Consider the following 19733-nt stretch of genomic DNA (forward strand, 5'->3'; position numbering starts at 1 on the left):
GGAGTTTCTTCTATTTCTTTAATAGTGGGTTTTATAGGAGATATTTGGGTTTCAATCCTTTCTAATTGCTTACCCATGATTTTTAAATATAAATTAGTATAATTGTTTTGTTGTATTATATTATCAAGGTTTTTTTCAGTATTTGTAATATTATGTTTTTTTATTGGTGTAGCCAGAATTTGAGTATTCCTTTGATTGTACTTGATGGCTTCAAAAGGGGGATATTCTTCATAAATAATTTGGTTATTTTCTCCTTTAATCCATTGATTAGTAGTCCTGTTTATGGTAGATAATTTGTTTGATTTATATATCTCAAACCATGTAAAGAAAGGAATATTGATCTGTATTTTCTCTAAATCTTCGTAATATCTTTCTTGAATATAATCTCTTTCTATTTTTGTAAAGGTTGAGAAAAATGTTATTCTTTTGTGACTATTTTCTTTTTTCATATAATCTTGTTTGAGATATTCTTTGTTAATTTTAAATTCTTCTTTATTCAGGGTATATATTTGGGCATCATCTCCAACTACTTGAGAATACGTTGGAGAAGAGGGTTCTTTTTCAGGATTTTGGGAGGTAGATGCTCTATCAGGATTCCTAATAGCATATACTGGTGTATCAATAATATTTCCAGGAATGATCCCTCGAATCTGGGTGTCAAGATTTTGGGATCTAGTATCAAAAGATCTGGTGTCAAAATTTTGAGATTTATTTCTAGAAATTGATGTAAGAATAGATCTGGGTGTATGATAACTGGAAGGTGCTGGAGAGGAATAATGTGAAAAAGATCTTCTGAAAGGCTGAAAAGCTATTTGAACTGTCCCATCCGTTTTTTGATCTATATATTCGAGATTATCTTTAGAATTATTTTCTATTTTGGGTGTTGGAGTGATATTTTCTAATTGCCATTCATTAGGAAGTGTGACTTGATTCCAATTGATTTGTTTAGGAATTTGTATACTAGAATTTTGTGTGCTAGATTGTAATAATAATGTATATCCTTTAGGGCTAGTAATTAAAGCTTGTGGTTCTAATGTTGTTTTCATTAATTTATAATGAATCCTGTAAACTACTGTTAAAGCATGTGACCCTTTCATCATTTGATAGCCATTTGTTTTAATATTTAGTATTAAGGCGTGTAAAATGTTACCATCAAATAATGATAAAGAATAATTGGAATAACAGTTAAAATAGACCGGTCCTTGGAACAAGCTGGATTCTACCATTCCAAGTAATGAATCATGAAAATTATAATGTCTTCCGTTTCTTAAACAAAGCAATACTGAGGTATTTAAGCCGTTTCGAGTGAGTGGCTTTATAGCTACTTGTACTAATCCAATATGGATGAAAGAATAATTCTTTTTGTGTTGATCAATAGCCTTTTTTGTTAAGAGATGTAATGATTCATAATCATTATTTAAACTAATAGTTTTTTCTACTGTTTTAATTGTGTAATTTGTAAGGAATGAAAATTTAGAAGAGAAAGTTGAGATTTTATATATTTGATTGTTTGGAACATCGGGAATTGTCCAATCTTGTAGATTTCTTTCTATATCTAATATACTATAGTCTTCTTGATTAATATTATCAGATTCTGTCGGGATACTAGTGGTAGATTCATTAGGTTTGAATAAAGAATTCATTGATTCAGATTTTCAACAAAAATTTCCTATTTCCAAAGAGAAATAAGTAGATTAAGAACTTGCGGGAACACCACCGGGACCACCCTGAGAGCCCTCTGGCTTAAATGGGCTGACCATCGGTTTTTCTAGGCTTACCAACACAAGCTTCCCAATATACATTTTTCTCTCTAGTTATGGGTTATCTTTGTAAAATTTGTATCAATGATTCCTTTACTCTTTTTTTTTTTTTTTTTTTTTTTTTTTTTTTTTTTTATAAAGCAAGTATTTTTAGATGGTTTCTTATGGCATTAATTTCTTTTCTAAGGAAAGTGCAGTCAGCTTCATAGTATTCTATTGCAGACTGCCTACTTTGATATACATGGTATTTAGTCATCATTAATGTATAATTTTGCCTCATTAATTGTTGTTGTCTTTTAAGATCTTTTATATTATCCATCGAGATTTGTAGATCCATTCTTAAATTATATTCTGTACATTTTAACTCATACAAATCACGAAATCCAGTACTATGAGCATAATAAAAATCCATCGTAAATATCAAGAAAATAAGATAGAAATATCAATAGCAATAAAATAAATAGTAATAACAATACTATCACCAATGGCTCTGATACCAAAGGCGTATATCCCAGGTATAATATAATAGAACAGTAATGTATTTTATAATTATGTTATAAAATAATATTATTTTTACAAGTTAATTTATAAAAATAATATTTTTTTTTAAATATATTGTATAAAATATTATAAAAAGTGAAATATAATTATCATTTTTCTTTTAAAAAACTGTCCTTGCTAGTTGGAACCTATGTATCAAATTAGAGTTTGTCGATAAAGAAAATGATTGGAAAATAGTTATAAAGAAATTGTAATTGTATCATTGCGCGCGTCGATAGATCGAACATATATGACCGGATTGGCATGTGCGTGTGTCCCCACGTGCATGCATCTTCCTTAGTCACGTTATCCTAATTAATTTCATCCATTGATCATATCTGCACGCATTCGATCTCTTTCATTATCTTTCTTTGCCTTCGCTCCTAAGTATCCATTTTTCACCTTCACAACTTGACATGACCCGTCGATTTGGGCGGTCAATTACTCAGATATCAACTGATCCAAAGCAGTCAATTTAGTTCAAACAAAAAAGAAAAATAGAAACATGATCAAGTATGTTTTATAAACAAATTTATGAATCTAACTCATTTTATAAAATTGATTCAATAAGAGATAATTATTCATTTCTTATAAACATTCTCAACCTTGTCCACATGCAATCATGTGAGATTATTCCTCAATACCCTCCTTCACGTGCAGGTCAGTATTTTTTCTGATCCTTATCATGAAGTAAGTAATGTGAATCTCTATTCGTCTTGTGGCAGACTCTGATACCATGAAAAAATTTATGGACATAACTCATCTCATAAACCGATTTAACAAGAAATGATTGTTCATTTTTTATAAACATGTCCAAAACCTTATCTACAGATAATGTGTGATTATTTCTCAACATTTTAGACTATAAACCTAGAGGTCTTGCATATAATCTTGTAAACACAAATAGATCAGATCATCGAGGAGTAGGTTGGACCCGTTATGGGTATGGGAACTTGTGTGATTCATGGCTCTTTTCATTTTCTTCTTGACATCACCCACCCGATTGTGTTTGACATGAAATAGGACAAATGAAGTCCATATTCATAAGTAATTAGATGAGGCTGATCATGAATATGTCAACTGGCCGGGTTGTACTAATTATCATCATTTGTTTTTAATTTATTATGTTTTTGCCTTTTTCATGATCTAGAGAAGGACTAGCCTGAACAATTGCCCAATCTACTGAGTGATCTCTTGATATATGACTGTTTGGTCTCAGCACATCTACCTGAGTGTTAGATGCCCTACCTTACCATCATATCCTCCTTTCAAAGTTTCTCTTTAGTTATCCAAAATGCCACCCTGTTTTTCAGCAAGTTTATTAATGCATGCACCTAACAACTTTTTCAGTCCAAAATGATTGAAACAATGCTGAAGATGATGTTTTCCAACACTTTTGTGTTTCAACACCATCCAAGCTAGCTAGAAGGTAGCAACTTAGCACAATGAGCAATCTATTGCAGCAACTTCTACTTCCTTTACTCCTCCCGGCCATTCTTTCAATATTCTTCATTCTTCCTTCTCTAATGCATGCAAAATCTGTCATTGAACCATGTACATCTTCAGACTCATGCACCTCTCTTCTCTCTTATATCTTACCCTTTGACTCCAAAATCTCAGAGATTGCATATCGATTCCAAGTAAATATTACTGATATCCTTGCCACAAACTCCATCACCCCTGCAATACCAACCCTTGGAAACAAAATTCTTCGAGCTAATTCCCTTGTGAAAATACCCATTTCGTGTCCCTGCGTGGATGGTATCCGGCGGTCTGTGTCAACCGAATATATAGTTCGAGCAGCTGACACTGCAGAATCCATAGCAGATGGATATGGAGGGCTTGTTAGTGCTGAGCAAATTGGGATTGTGAATGGCATCAATGCGAAGAACCCTTTGTTGAGCAGGCAAAGCCTCGTGATACCATTGCCATGCACATGCTTCGACAACAGTAACAATGGGATCACCACAGTGTACATGTCGTATGTGGTGCAGAGAGGAGAGAGCTTGAGCAGCATTGGACTGGAATTCGGTGCCACGGTTATGGACTTGGAGGCCATCAATGGGCTCGGACAACCTGTGGTTGATCCTGGAGACATACGAGCTGTTCCAATTTCAGGTCAGTACAGCATATAGCTAGCTAGCAAGTAATGGTAGGTACAAGTTTCGGATGTGTGTAAGTTCGGGACAAGTTCTAAGCTCTAGTACTGGATATTACTTTTTCAAGAGATTTGCACTTACTGGACAAGATCAAAATAGAGTCTAGTCAGTATGGAATCAGCCGCTACTTCTTCCACTATGTGTAATGTTTTGATCTCCAAAGGCGAGAAGAATTATGAATATCCCTAGGCCCCAACACAAACACTAAAAACTACTCAGATATGCTATATATATAATTCACTTGTGAATAGATAGGATTGGCAAAGGCTGCGTTTGGATGTTAAACTGAGTTTAGTTGAGTTGAGTTTTTTATGAATAATAGTGAGTTAAGTAGTAGAATGAGTTATATGGAGTCCATCTAAACTGAGTTTAAAGTATGTTTGGATGTTAAGGTGAGTTCAATACTTTTTATAAGAAATTGAAAAAGGTCGTGGGTCCCACGTATAAAGATGTTTTAAGTTGAAAAATATTGTGGGTCCCATGTGTAAGAAGGTTTTGAGTTGTGATGAGTTTAATAATTTCAAAGTTGAGTGTTTGGATGTTAAACTCAATTTAAAATTAAATTGAATTCAACTTAGGAACCAAACTCAGCCAAAATGTAATTACTCTGCATTAAGGCTGCCGGAACAAGTTAATTAAGTAAATCAAACAACCTTGCAGAAGAAAGGGAAAAAAAAAAATCACTCGTGGTACTTTTCCACACTTCCATTAATAATTTGGTTTAGCTTGTCACTTTGCTGATAGATAAATAATGTAAAAAATAGACATAGCTGGATCAATTTCATGTCTAGTTCTTTTCCAAACTTGAAAACTTTAAATGCAAGATATATATATATATATATATATATATATATATAAATACATAAAGTGAGTTACATAATCTAGAGTATACAGTCTCACACACTTCTTTTAAAAAAAATAGTCTAATATTACAAAATTATTTTTTATATGAATCTCAGATTTATTCAATTTTTTTAAGAGGAGTGCGCAAAACTTGCACACCCTAAGACTATAAATATGGTTTCTCTATCGAGAATTTAATATTCCTTAAAAATTGATGACCAACAACAAATTTTTATGGATCCTTTAAGAGATCGTTTAGATAGTGAGATGTGATGAGATAAAATGAGATAAGATATAGATGATTTAAATGAATTGAATAAAATATCGTTAAAATATTATTTTTTAATATTATCATTGTTTTGGGATTTGAAAAAGCATAATTTTTTATTATATTTTGTATGAAAATTTGAAAAAATTGTAATGATGAAATGAGATGAAATAAGATGAGTTAATAGTATTTCTGTATTCAAACAGACCATTTATTTTTATCTCACTCGAGACTCTTAACTTCTTACGGGACTTAGAATATTTTTCCAGTGGCCCTTCCCTACTCTTTCTAGAGGCTAATTTCCCGGCCAAGTACCTGATCACCTTAATCGGTGCTCAATCTTCAGAACCTGCGCACAAGTCATGATCTTAAAATTGCAGAGCCTCATCATCATGAATATTACAATATCCAGGACTAGAGTTTGTTCATATACATATATATATATATATATATTTGTGTAATCAATGGCAGGAAATGCGAAAGTTCTTATATTTATTGGTTGATTTGGTTTCTTAACATTGATGCATATATGCATGCAGCATGTTCTTCGGCGAATCTGAACTGGTACAATGAGAGCCTAATCGTGCCAAATGGTTCTTATGCTCTTGCTGCCAACAACTGCATCAAATGCATCTGTGGAACAGACGACCTCAAGTCAGATATTTTTTCATGATTTTTTTTTGTAATTAATTTGTGGTGATCATTCATTTACATGTATACATACATATATATATATAGATATATACACATACATACATATAGGTTGACATCGATCTGCATGTGTTTATTAATTCTTCGTGACCCACACACACACACATATAGCTTGCAGTGTTTTCCATCTGGCAACACAGCCCCATGCTCTCGTTTGCAGTGCAAAGGATCTAGTCTTTTTATTGGAGATGCATATGTTCAGCACACTGTTGCTGGTAATTGTAATGTCACTACCTGCGTCTACCGTGGCCATACTGGCCGCAAAATTTTCCGAAGGTACGTAAATTACCTAAATTAATGTTTCTATAATGTACGTTTAATAATTAACGAAAAAATATAAAGTTAAAATTCGAACTCAAGATCGTCTCGTTTGTTTTCACAACTATTCTCATCTCATTTAATCTGATCTAATCATTACAACTCTTCCAAATTCTCATATAAAATAAAATAAATAATTGAACTTTTTCAAATTTAAAAAAAAATCATATTAAAAAAAATATTCTAACAATATAATTTTATTCAACTTTTAATTTTTATCTCAATTCATCTCATTTGATCATTTGCTAAAACAAACGAGGCAAATTAATATCATATTAAACATTAATAGCTATTCATTTAATTTTGATTCATGTTTATAAACAAGCTGGTCATAATGCATACCTCATTTCTCCTTGATCTGCAGTTTGGCAAGTTCTTCTCAGTGCCCAGGTAAATAGCCTGCATCAATATAGCATATATATATATATATATATATATATATATATATATATATATATATAAAGCTGCATGCCAAACTTCTTTTAGGATTAGTTTTGATTAGACTCGATTTATCTGAAGTAGTACTGCTGTAATATAGAATTGTCTTTTTGATGCAGATAAGCACAAGGCCGCATCCTCAACAATATCTGGATCTCCAATGTCATCCCGTGATCCGGTAGTCCCATTTATAACAGTACTGTCTCCGTCTCCGTCTCCGTCTCCGTCTCCTTCTCCATCTCCAGCTTATTTTAATCCAAGTAGTACTATTGGGACTGGTACTGCCTCTGGTCCTACAAGTTATAAACAGATCAACTCATATATTTCTGGTGATGGTGGCCGATTGCTTGGCGAAGCTTCATGTTACAATTTATTGCTTCCGGCCCTTCTACTTCATTATTTCATGTGGTAAATATATGGCATCTTCAATTACTTCCTAGTTGAAAGCATAAGAAAATTCATTGCTTTTGATTTATAATAACAAGAAAAAAATTAGTATTTATGTCGAATTATTTGCAATGAAAATAATTATTTGGAATAAAAATAATTTATTTTTGACAGAAAAAAATCAATTTTATAAAAAATAACTGTCAACAAATTATATACAATTTTCTTGTAACGTTTTATGGACTTGATTATATATATATATAGGAAAATTCTTAGCTGGATTCGATTTTTTGGATTGGGTTTAGAAGGATCCTTCTAAACAATCCGGAGTTGTTTCGATCCATTAATGAGAGGTCAAAATAAATTAAGTAATGATATATACATAACATATTTTATAACACATTTTATAACAATATTATAAGATGAATGTATTTTTATAAAATATTTTATAAAAATATTCATCATTTAAAATATAATTATATAAAATATTAAAAAAAATATTACGTATAAATCATTTTCCAAATAAATTACCTGATCCTCTCTCTCTCTGATGACTACCATGAACGTACGTAAGATTCCCTTGGATTCAAGTTCACTCTGTACGGATAAACTATTTCTTATCTAAACGGTCATGCATGGATGTTTTGAAAATGCTTTCTCATATTTCGCAAGATGACAAAATTGTAAACAGTAACTTTTCATAAAGCTAGCGGAAAAGAAGACAAACGTGCAGCTTATTTGAATATTTCATAACTTTTCCGTACAGTTGATTTTATAAATATTTCATAATTATTTGTGAATATTATAAATAAAATATACTTTTTTATTTGATATTTTTTTATATAATTTAATTTTATAAAACTATTATCATCTTATAATATTATTATAAAATATATTATAAAAAAATGGGTATGTAATTTATAAATTATTATTACTTATTTATAAATATATTTATAAATAAAAAAAATTTATTATAAGTACTATACAATTATTCGTGAGACTCACATTTATCTCCTCTACAACAACTTAAAACATCTCATATCACTTCATTTCAAATACATAAGATTTTCAAAACCTATCTCAACTCATAAATTTTACTACTATTCACAAATCATTTCAATTCATCTCATCTCATTTCTCAATCCAAACGGAGCCTTAATTTTATGTTTTTTTTTTTTTGTTGATTGATTGGGGTATGTAAGATTTAATTTTTTTTTATTGACATCGGATGTCCGGTAATATCGTCCCGATTAATTTCACGGATTTATAAGCCTTCGGTAAGGAGTCTCATGATTGCCCGTAAAGATGAGACAAGATCAAATCTGTAAATAACAATAAGATAGTTTGTGAATAATAATAAAAATGATTTGAGTTAAGATATTTTATAAAAATTTGAAAAATTAGAGAAAAAATTGAATAAAGATATTATAAAGTTAAAATATTTTTGAAATATTAATTTTTAATATTATTTTTGTTTTGATATTTAAAAAAGTTATTTTTTTTTTTGTTTTTATAAGTTTAAAAAATGATTCGAAATAAAAGTTAAAAAGTCAAAAATTTCAAATTAAAAAGTATTTACATTTAAATGAGAAATTGAATGCAATAGATTGAGTCTATCAGTAACACAAGGTCACATGCAGACTTATATGTATTTTAAGTACAGTCACATGCTTAATACATATAGGTCGGACGTACGCATCACGCTGGGCCGCTGGCTATATATAAATTAGGATATATGCATGCATCATGCATGTGTTAAACAATTCGCAGCCAGCTATATATATCTATATATATATATATATATGTATATACTCGCATGCATGCATGGACATCATGTGATTTTTATGTTTGGATAAATTAAACAGAGGAATATTAGATACATTTCTTATAAAGTATACAAATTTCACAGATTCTATTTAAAAAAAAATAAGATTTATTGTTGAAATATTAATTTTTTTACATAAATATAAATTTATCCACTTTTTAAAAATAGAATGCACGAAACTTATATATTTAAAAGTTACAAATAACATTTATCTCAATTAAATAGATTACTACATACGTATCGGTAAGCCCCCTCTCACTTTTAGTATTAAATAAAGTACTAATGATAATTTAATATATGTAAATATTATAGTATTACTACTTAAATAATCTGAATTGATATTTTGAATTGATAATTTGATAATCTGAATTTATCCATTATTAATAATATTTTATGATTCTTATTGAAATATATTTAAATGTAAATAGATTGAAATATCTGGTTGAATGTATAAAGTGAATTGAGATATATTTTAACTTTTTTTGGTATGTTGAAAAAGTAGTACATCACATCAATGATTAGTTTAAGATAAATTAAGGTAATTTCATCTTCCAAACACAACAGAGTATTTTAGAATTTTGTGAATGGTAATGAAATTACTTGAGCTAAGATATTTTATTGGATCTTGAAAAAAAAAGTTAAATAAGAATATTATAAAGTTAATTTTTTTTTTAATATAACTTTTTGAATATAATTTTTATTTTAAAATTTATAAAGTTGTAATAATTAAATAATAGTTAGAAGAAAAAAATTAAAAACTAAAAGTTAAAAAATATTTTAGTTTATAATGAAGTTTGAAAAGAAATTGAGGATAAGTTGATTATAAAGAGCATTGATATTGGACTAGTCAAATGCCAGTAAAATCTAAAACATAGCTAAATTTTGTATAAATGACCTTCATTGGACTAGCTAAAAAACTTTATCTTTGATTTTGAGGTACAATAACTCTAAAGAATTTCCAAAGTTGAAAAGTCACTATTCATCTATCAAATTCATATTTTATTCACAAATATTCAACAAAACTTTATTAAATTCTTTTTAAAACTTTTATTAGTAAACAAGGCTACATTATGTTTAGATTTTTCAGGATTTTTTTTTTTGTAAACAGTGCTACATTATATGGATAATTAGGTTGGTATAAAAAATAGTTGGAAAAGAAATAATTTTAAGTAAAAATTAAATTATTAATTAATATATAGAGTGTATTTGTAAAATTTAAAAAATAATATTTATTAAAAAAGAAATATTATTAAAATATATAATATTATATTATTATTTTGACTTTAAGATAGATAATAAAATGCAAGTTAATATTTTCAATAACTTTGACTTTAGCCAAAATATCAATTTTTAAGTAAGGTCTCATTTTTTTTCGCAAATGTGATTAAATTAAGTTGAAAATTAAATAAAATATTGTTAGAATATATTTTTCTAATATATATTTATTTATTTTAATATTTATAAAAGTTGAATTATTTATTTTATTTTATTTTATTTTATGAAAAAAATAGATGATATAAAATGAGATGAAAAGTTTAATAAAAATGAACTATGCCTAAATTATAATAATTGACCATTGCCAATGCTATAAGCAAAGGCAAAGCCTCGTCAAAGAGATGCTAGATCGAGAATCCGAGATAACTAGCAGACAAAATTATTTAATTTCTAGCTAGCTAGGTTAATTTGTCTCGTATAAAAAATGGTCCTAGCCTGTGTCCCTATCATTCCGATTACTATGATAAAGTTTACAAATTTAATTTATTTTTAAAATAACATAAAAGCTCAAAGACCCTTAATTTTAAATTTAATAGTTCGTTCTTTTCTTTTATTATTTTTAATATATAAGAGTTATTATTTTTTAATTATTTAGGTTTTTAGTTTAATTTTAATTTTAATTTTAATTTTTTTAATCTCCGTACGTAATAATATTGCATAGGTTACATTGAGTTAGCTAATAGCTAGCATGGTTGATGATAAGCCTGACATTTTTCTTGATGTTGATGTCTCATGCGTTTGGTGTTATATTTAGAGTATTAATCTCTGCATATGCACATGTAAAGTTATATTTACATAATATGATTTTAAAATCTTCTACATTAATTTATATATATTCAAATATTTAACTACCTATAAACAGTGCTTATATAAATTTGAATAACTATTATTCACCTTACAAATCATATTTTAATCATTATTTCTCTCTCCTCCCTCTCTCTCTCACAATCATTTTCTTTTCTCCTTCATTCAACAACACAACAAACCTTCACTTGCACATTCATTTTATTATTATAATATATTATATTTTTTTTTCATTTTATTATAAATTTAATATAATATATAAAAAAATTATATTTTTTATTATTACATTTGTATTATTAATGTGAAATGTATGTAATGGATGTTAATTGTAAAATATATATAAAAATTTGATTTTAGCAAAAACTTAATAATAATATTTTATTATTATTTTGTCTTAAATATGCATAAGTCAATGTGAAAATTTTATTTGAATGATAAAGTAGATATACAAAAAAGGTGATTTTATATATTCATATGTATATACATAGACCAATACTAATGCTCTTAGCTTGCAAACGGACAGAATTATGACCCATGCAAATCTTTATTTATTTATATATATATATTTTAAAAAACTGTAAAAATATATGTATTTATTTATATATCTTTATTTATTTAGCACACATTGATTCATTGAACATCTTTATATTCCATCCATCATTGCACATAATATATTATATAACACATTCCATAATAATATTATAAAATAAAGATATTTTTATAAAATAATATTAATTTTATAAGATATTTTATAAAAATATTTTTTATTTAAAATATAGTTGTATAAAATATTATAAAAAATATTATGTGTTATAAATATATTCACGTAGATGTATGCATTAATTTTGCTAGTACTCACGTCTCTGTCCCAATTTTTTCCGCCTCACCCGGCCCTAGGCTTTGGCATTTAGCCTGCTGTTTGTTACGTAGTGTCGAGTCTATATTTGAGACTGATGGTGTTCTGGTACTGACTAATATTTAAGAGGGAGCATGGAGTTTATCTAGAGCTTGATATGTACAGATAAACTTTACCAGCTTATAACTTGCGCAATACATGAGTTATTGTGGGTGTTATATATATATATATATATATATATATATATAAGTGAGAGAGATTCAGAGAAAGACTAAATTTTACAGTGAAAAAATTCGAAACAATTTATAAGATGGGTTTATTTGACGAAATAATATAAAAATTAAAATAGTACCTTTAGATGATGATTTGAATTAATTTATATCTTTATATGTAAAAAAAAAAATAAAACTTAAAAATTATAACAGTTTATAATGAAATATTGGTTTTAAAATGATTACCGCTGTATAAATATAACACTTTAAATTTAATGAATAAAATACATACTTTTATAATTAGAATGTCACATCAAAATTATATAATTTTACTTTTATATATAGTAATAGATAGGTTGCTTAGCTGCGCACGTTTGGAACGTTGGGTTAGATGATAAATAAAATTTTCCTTTCAAACTAGCTAGCTAGCTAGGTACGTATTTTAGTATGTAAAATCACAATGTGTTTTTGATACATCAAATTTAAGATCAGATATTTTCTCATCCCATGACTTCATCTAGCGCTCCTAAACATACAAAAATAAAAATCATCTTACTCAAGTTTTTAAAAATACCAAAAATTCAAAAACCATTTTTCAAATCATAGTTATAAAAAGTTGAAAAATAAACCAAAAAATTTCAGCCCTAAGTGTTGGTGGCCACCATAGGTGGCGAGATCCTGCAACCGTGGTGCTCGGGTTTTTCTTGTCACTTAGATACTTAATTTGGCCGATCGAGACAAGCAACCCAATTTAATTGACTGGTCCTGGCATACTTGAACACTCTATATATGTGCCAAGGACTGCCAATTAAGGCCGTCTAGTCGTGGCCAAACACTCTAGTCGCCAAGGGTAGCCTTATCTGAGCACCCCATTTCGGCCAAGATGGCCATCCATGGTGGTGGCCAACACTCATGCAATCTTATTTTTTTGTTTGTGTTAACGCCTAAAAATAGCTCAACAGGCTGGAATGGGAGACATAGTCATTCACAGCCTGCTGAGACTATTTGGACCACGCTCGGTGTTGTGTGGAGCTCCTAATGGTGGTCCAGTGAAGTAGTACGGTGTTCGGGCGTACATCTATAACAATGAGCAATAAGTAAATGTAGAGAAAATAAAAAGACAGGAACACATAGATTTACATGATTTGGTGTAATGACTACGTCCAAGTGGGTTTTGGAGAGGGGAGAATCCACTATAATGTGATTACTTTACAATCTCTCTTGGTCTCTCGTCCTCACTGTACAATAGATATTGAAGCTCTATCTTCTGAAAGTGTCCCTGTCATTGGTGCTATGGTCGTGAGGTTAAAGAAGCTGAAGCCATATTTGAAGTCCCTCCCCCCCCTCCCCGAGTCTTAAATCATTTCGAAGAAGCCTTTATCCCCTGCTCCTCTCTTCTTTACACCACATCTATACCACTATAAGAAAATTGTTTATTTTCGACCAGTTAATTCCAGTGAAATGACTATTTATAACTAAAATTGGTTGTGAATAGTCTTTTGATTGTAATAAATTGGTCACAAAATCTCGTTTTTCTTGTAGTGTACTTTTTCTCTTGACATCTTTCTCCTTCCTCAGCCTTTTGTCCCCTCATTCATTTATTATTCCCTCCTAAAGAGACCCACTTGCAATCAAGCTCTCCACGTTTAATTCACTTCTTAGGATGAATTTGACCTAAATTTTGGTCATAGCGAGAAAGTACGAACTGTGAATGAGTTGATGACTATATTATTTCAACATCACAAGGAATGATGTCATGACCACTTCAAGAAATTTGAGATGTTGGAAGAGGTTGCTTAGTCGCATTTTCAAAATATGAAGTTAAACGATTGGAGAAAGTGTTGTGATCTTTTCACAAGCTCATATTATCAGGTATTTTAGATTTTTTTCCCTATAACTTATTTACATCTATATTGGTTTCATATATTATATTTAATAGCGTTAATTTTTCTTGCAGTGCTTAATTTCTATCAATGCACATAATAGAACATCTTTGACAATCCACCATGTGCCGGTTCAAGGTCATTCCAACGCCTTGCCAATAAAATGGTAATTACTTCTTTAAAATTTCGTCATTTTTATCATATTATTTATTTAAGTACTAACATGATTTTATAAAATTACTATTATGGCTTTGTTAGAAACGTTATGATCTTGAAAATTTCTCCCTTATTCATGTCTATACTGCTACTCACATTGATGAGCACAACGAGTAAATTGATCCTCTCGCCAAAGATAATTATCTAAGTGAGGTCATTTTTTGTGAATAAATTATGCTAACATGTGAATGAATATTATATTTTCTTACTCTTTCTTTTAATATGTTACTTATTGTATGTTTTTTTTTTCAAATTGTAGGAAAAAAATTATAGAGTTGCAGTTAGCCTCTAAGGAATCTTCTACTAGTGACATGGACATATTCACGTAGGTCATCGGGACCAAGTCTCGTTTGGTAAGAGATTTGAGCTGTTCTTTCAAGTGTGTCGATTCATCCTACATGGCCTCGACTTCAGAAGTTAATAAACTTACCAAGGATTTGGACGCCGCACGCCAAGAAATTGAGCAGATGAAATCGATATAGCAGAAGTTGGGAGCTCTCTTATCGCTACAGTTCGATTTAAAGACGCGTTTACAGAACAGACAAAGAGATCAGGAGAAAAGAATACGCATTGAAGTTAAAAAACAAGTACAGAGGGAGATGTTGATCCAGATGGAACGTGTTACGTCACTGCATCTAGCAAGATTGCATTAGGTGAGGAAAGAAGAAGAAATAAACCCTATCATTGTTCAAAACTTTTGTTTTCTAGTTTTTCAACTCTCTAAAACATTTTCATGAGATGATGCAATTTGTGGTGTATTGTGATACAATTTGTATGCTTTTTAATTTTATAAAATTATTAGTTCTAATTAGTACGTTCGAATGTAAAGAAATAATGTTCAAACATTATTTTACGTTTGAATTAACATTCGAATATAATTACACAGACATGAGATAAATACATTTGAACGTAAAGTATTACGTTCGAACGTACACACTCCACAAACGTTTGAACTTATTTTGTTACGATTGAACGAATATTTCTTGATATTTGAATGATTTAAAAAGATAAGGTCAAATGTATTGATTAACCATCTCAATGCTAAATCTTTGTGATGGTTTCATCAATCACAATAAATAAAATCTGTTATAGTGTAATTAAATAGCTAGCTAGCATATATACCCAAATCAACCCCATGCTGATTTTGGATCCAAATATATCATACATACATATATATATATATATATATATATGTTTTCAATTGCTTAAATTTGTTTGAAACATGACAGTTTGCCGCATGCAGGTGACCCGCGCCCCCTGAAACTACTCGCCCCCTGAAACTACTCCTAAAGTCAAGATCAAGCTGTAAAAATTACTCAGATAGTACGTACAGGCGTGCATCAACTGGCGGAGAATACTTTGGGCCAATGGCACTACAAGAAAAATGAGTTTTTGTGACCATTTAATTATGATGAAAAAATTATTTATGATTAAAATAGACTCATTTTAACTATAAATATTAATTTTACTGAAATTAACTGATCATAAATAAATAAATTTCTTATTGTGTGGAGAGTGCCATAAAGAGGCGAAAGGCACCACACGAGATGAGAGTCGAAACTAGAAGCTACAAACGAGAAAGGACCACAAACAAAAAGTTTTAACAGGAATATGTGAATTATAGAGGCAATAAAAACAAAAGTGTCCAACTCGAAATTTAAAAACACACAAAACAGTACAGACCCCTCCGCATGCAAGGCTACCCCTCCAGTTATCCCCACAAGGAATCCTTTGTATAGACAGATAGCCAATAAGAATTCAGAGAATAAGATGGACTTCAGAACTTAACCAATAAACACTGAGATAAGACCAAGTAATGGGTCCGGAAAAGCTTCATCTTTTCCTGTAGAAAACCACCAAAAGTGCATGGGGCTCGCTTCAGAGTACAACCTAGACGATTGTGACCAGGATGAAAAGTGCCCTGTGTGGCGCTAACATCCACACTCTCGCACAAACTCCACACAATAATTTAAGCAATTGGGCCCCTGATTCTAAATAACTATACGAGAGGACATTTCCAGATTCCTTTGTGTGTGAGAGACTTGGCAGTAGTCTGGAAACAATCCGGGTTTGCCAAAATATTTCTCTTGATATTATCTGTGTTTCCCTCAACATTTTGTCCAGGATCAGAATATAGCAAGATTTCTTCCATGATTACTGAAAAGAACGCTGCAAATGCCATGGGAGGCAAGACAGCACGAGCTTGTGACAGCTGTTTACGTAGGCGGGCTCGCTGGTTTTGTGCTGCTGATGATGCTTTCCTTTGCCAGGCTTGTGATGCATCGGTTCACTCCGCTAATCTACTAGCGAGCAGACACGAAAGGGTTCGGCTCCAATCCTCATCTGTGAAACCCAACAACGATATTTCTGCAGTAGTTGATGATAATTCTCCACCAGCATGGCACCGGGGTTTCACGCGAAAGGCACGAACCCGTCGCCATAACAAGCCTGTATTGGTGCAACAGGCTAAAGAGGAAGAGAAATCCTTGGACCTTCTGCCTTGTGTTCCTGAGATTGGCAGTGAAGAAGTTTCGCAGGAGGTCAGCAGCAATGAAGAAAAACTTCTTTTTCGGGTTCCTATTTTCGACCCTTTTGCCACTGAACTTTGCAATGAAATGGAGAACACGATTGGTGATGAAAGAACCACTATGGGGAGTGATGAAGTGGAAAGAATGGTGGCTGAAGATTATGGACATGATAGGGTTTGTGAATTGGATGAGTTACATGGGTTTCTGTCCTCTGATATGGAGCTTGCTGATTTTGCTGCTGATGTCGAGAGACTATTGGGAAAAGGACTAGACGAAGATTCTTGCGACATCAAAGGATTGGGACTTTTAGATTGTAAAGAGGAAGATGATATTGAGTTCTACGTTGATTTTGGAGAGGAGATGGAGAAAAAGGTCATTCCCATGGCGGAGAACAAAATGATGAATGGTGATCAAGGATGCGACAAGGAGATGAAGAGGGAGATATTTTTGAGGCTAAACTATGAGGAAGTTATTACAGCTTGGCCCGACCAACGTTCTCCATGGACAACAGGAACACGACCGGAGCTCAATCCTGACAACTGCTGGCGGAACATCATGGTAATCTCTCTCTCTCTCTCTCTCTCTCTCTCTCTCTCTCTCTCTCTCTCTCTCACTCTCTCTCTCACACACACACACACCATCTCCAGGTCCTACTCATTTAACAACTAATAGTTTACACTCTTTAATTTAAATAACATTTTCATTAATTAGACGAGTCATCTCATGTACGTAGCACATGACTTCTTGTATAGATCTCATGAAGCCAACCATCATGAATTTGTGCAAGGTACCATAGCTTTTTTTTTAAAAAAAAGGGAAAAGAAAGGAAAAGAAAAGAAACGAATTAAAATGAACGAGGCTGCAGGCATCTTATAGATCATGGATATATATGAGCAGGAGATAGATGGGGTTAGGTTTTCAACAAAATTCACATGCCAAGGGAAGGGCAGAATCTATAATCAGTTAAACGGCATGATCATATATATAATGGAACTATGTTTAATAATCCACTATGCGCATGTACTGACACGAAACTCCACACCATACCGCAAATTATATCCATATATAGATATTGCTGCTCAGTAGGTTGTTTAGTTAGTTTTAATTAGGATTAGATTGATATATAGGAAAGTCTTGGTATTGATATATGCATGTGTTTGACTGAAATATATAATTACAGGGTTCGTGCCCTAAAGATGTTCATCATAACCCATACGGGGAAACAGCATCACTCGGAGGCCGTACGGACGGGTGTCGAGAAGCAAGAGTATCGAGGTACAGAGAGAAGAGAAGGACACGCTTGTTCTCGAAGAAGATAAGGTACGAAGTAAGGAAACTGAACGCTGAGAAGAGGCCGAGAATGAAAGGACGGTTCGTTAAGAGGACGTCCATGTTCATGGCCGGGACGACTACTACTACTACTACTTCTGCTTTTCCAGCTTACCAGATCAACAAGTAACCGCCAATTAACTACCAAGTTTGCTTGGCAAAATTAGAATAAGATAGATGGATAGCCTGCTAATTAGCTGCTGCATGGTAGCTTATAACCTTTAACTCTTCTTTAATTTCTGTCTTCCTGTCTGTCTCTTTCTCTGATCTCTAACAAGACTAGCTAATTAATGTCCAGTACTACCTTTGAGCCCGTGTCTAAGAACTCATGAGCTTCTTAGAGTTGTTGCAGATCGAAGCTGTGTTTTTCTTTTTGTCTGACCAGAAACTGGATCGTCTTTTTCAAGTATTGCTCAAATTTGAATGTATATAGAGCTTGAATTTTATCCTGGGGCTGATCCTCCATTAGCATTAATAAAAATTCTGCAAAATTAATTTTTTCTTCAAGCGACATAAAAGTAATCTTCATGATTATTAGCAGGTTGGGATTTGTATTTGTATTTTTTATTTCTGTAATCAGGGTGGGATGGTATTTAATTGATCTAATGCTAGATCGGCGTGCTGGCCAAGGCATTCATTGAAATTTAATGCAACTAATAATGAATGTACTGCATGCATGAGGAAGAATATCATGATATTGTTTGATATATTTCTCAATAAGTAATAATTTTACATTGTCTGTAGATAAGGTGTTGAGCATATATATTTAGAAAAAATGAACAATCCTCGTAGAACTGATTTTATGAGATGAGTTAGGCTCATGAATCTCTTCATGGTATCAGAGCCTGCCACAGAACGAATGGAGGCTCACACTACCTACCCCGTGACAAAAACCGAGAAAAATACTAGTATGCATGCATGAGAGATAGGGTGTTGAGGAATAATCGTACATTGTTTGTGGATAGAGTCTTGATCATCTCTTGTAAAACCGATTTTATGAAATGAGTTAGGTTTATGAATCTCTTCATAAGTTGACTCCAATTTAGTATTTGATCCCTTAATTTCCTAAATTTATATCGTCCGTAATTACTACTTATGTGTTCAAAATGTGATTAATCGTTTTTAAAATTAACAAATATATTTGACCCAAAGGGGGACATAACGTAGGAACAAACTGGAAAATAATTAACTCTAATTTTTATATATATATATATATATATATATATATATATATATATATATATATATGCACACACACACGCACTAGGTAGTGACCTACGTAATATACTAATGTGATAGTGTTGCTGCATTTTTTATATATAAAATATAACATTCAAAATGCATATACATAAAAAATGCATATCATGAATTAGAACGGATC

General features: G+C 31.2%; 2 protein-coding genes across 4 annotated transcripts; both read left to right on the plus strand.

Annotated features, from left to right (window-relative positions):
• The first annotated feature begins 3502 nt into the window (after positions 1-3502).
• Positions 3503-7469, plus strand: LOC121242595 (lysM domain-containing GPI-anchored protein 1-like). Its single transcript, XM_041140498.1, has 5 exons — positions 3503-4418; positions 6110-6224; positions 6393-6557; positions 6964-6989; positions 7157-7469. Exons 1-5 carry the CDS (start codon positions 3746-3748, stop codon positions 7447-7449), a joined length of 1272 nt encoding a protein of 423 aa, XP_040996432.1. The 5' UTR covers positions 3503-3745; the 3' UTR covers positions 7450-7469.
• A 9007-nt stretch (positions 7470-16476) lies between these two features.
• Positions 16477-18796, plus strand: LOC121242596 (zinc finger protein CONSTANS-LIKE 16). 3 transcript variants are annotated; one of them, XM_041140500.1, is made up of 2 exons: positions 16477-17617; positions 17648-17824. In XM_041140500.1, the coding sequence occupies exons 1-2, from the start codon at positions 16646-16648 to the stop codon at positions 17690-17692; spliced, it is 1017 nt and encodes a 338-aa protein (XP_040996434.1). In that variant the 5' UTR covers positions 16477-16645; the 3' UTR covers positions 17693-17824. The 3 variants fall into 3 exon arrangements, with proteins under 3 accessions (XP_040996434.1, XP_040996435.1, XP_040996433.1); XM_041140501.1 differs by having other exon boundaries at positions 16477-17606; positions 17637-17824; XM_041140499.1 differs by lacking the exon at positions 17648-17824 and adding an exon at positions 18204-18796 and having other exon boundaries at positions 16480-17581.
• Positions 18797-19733: the final 937 nt, after the last annotated feature.

The sequence above is a fragment of the Juglans microcarpa x Juglans regia genome, chromosome 8D (assembly GCF_004785595.1).
Source record: "Juglans microcarpa x Juglans regia isolate MS1-56 chromosome 8D, Jm3101_v1.0, whole genome shotgun sequence".
NCBI classification, from domain to species: Eukaryota; Viridiplantae; Streptophyta; class Magnoliopsida; order Fagales; family Juglandaceae; genus Juglans; species Juglans microcarpa x Juglans regia.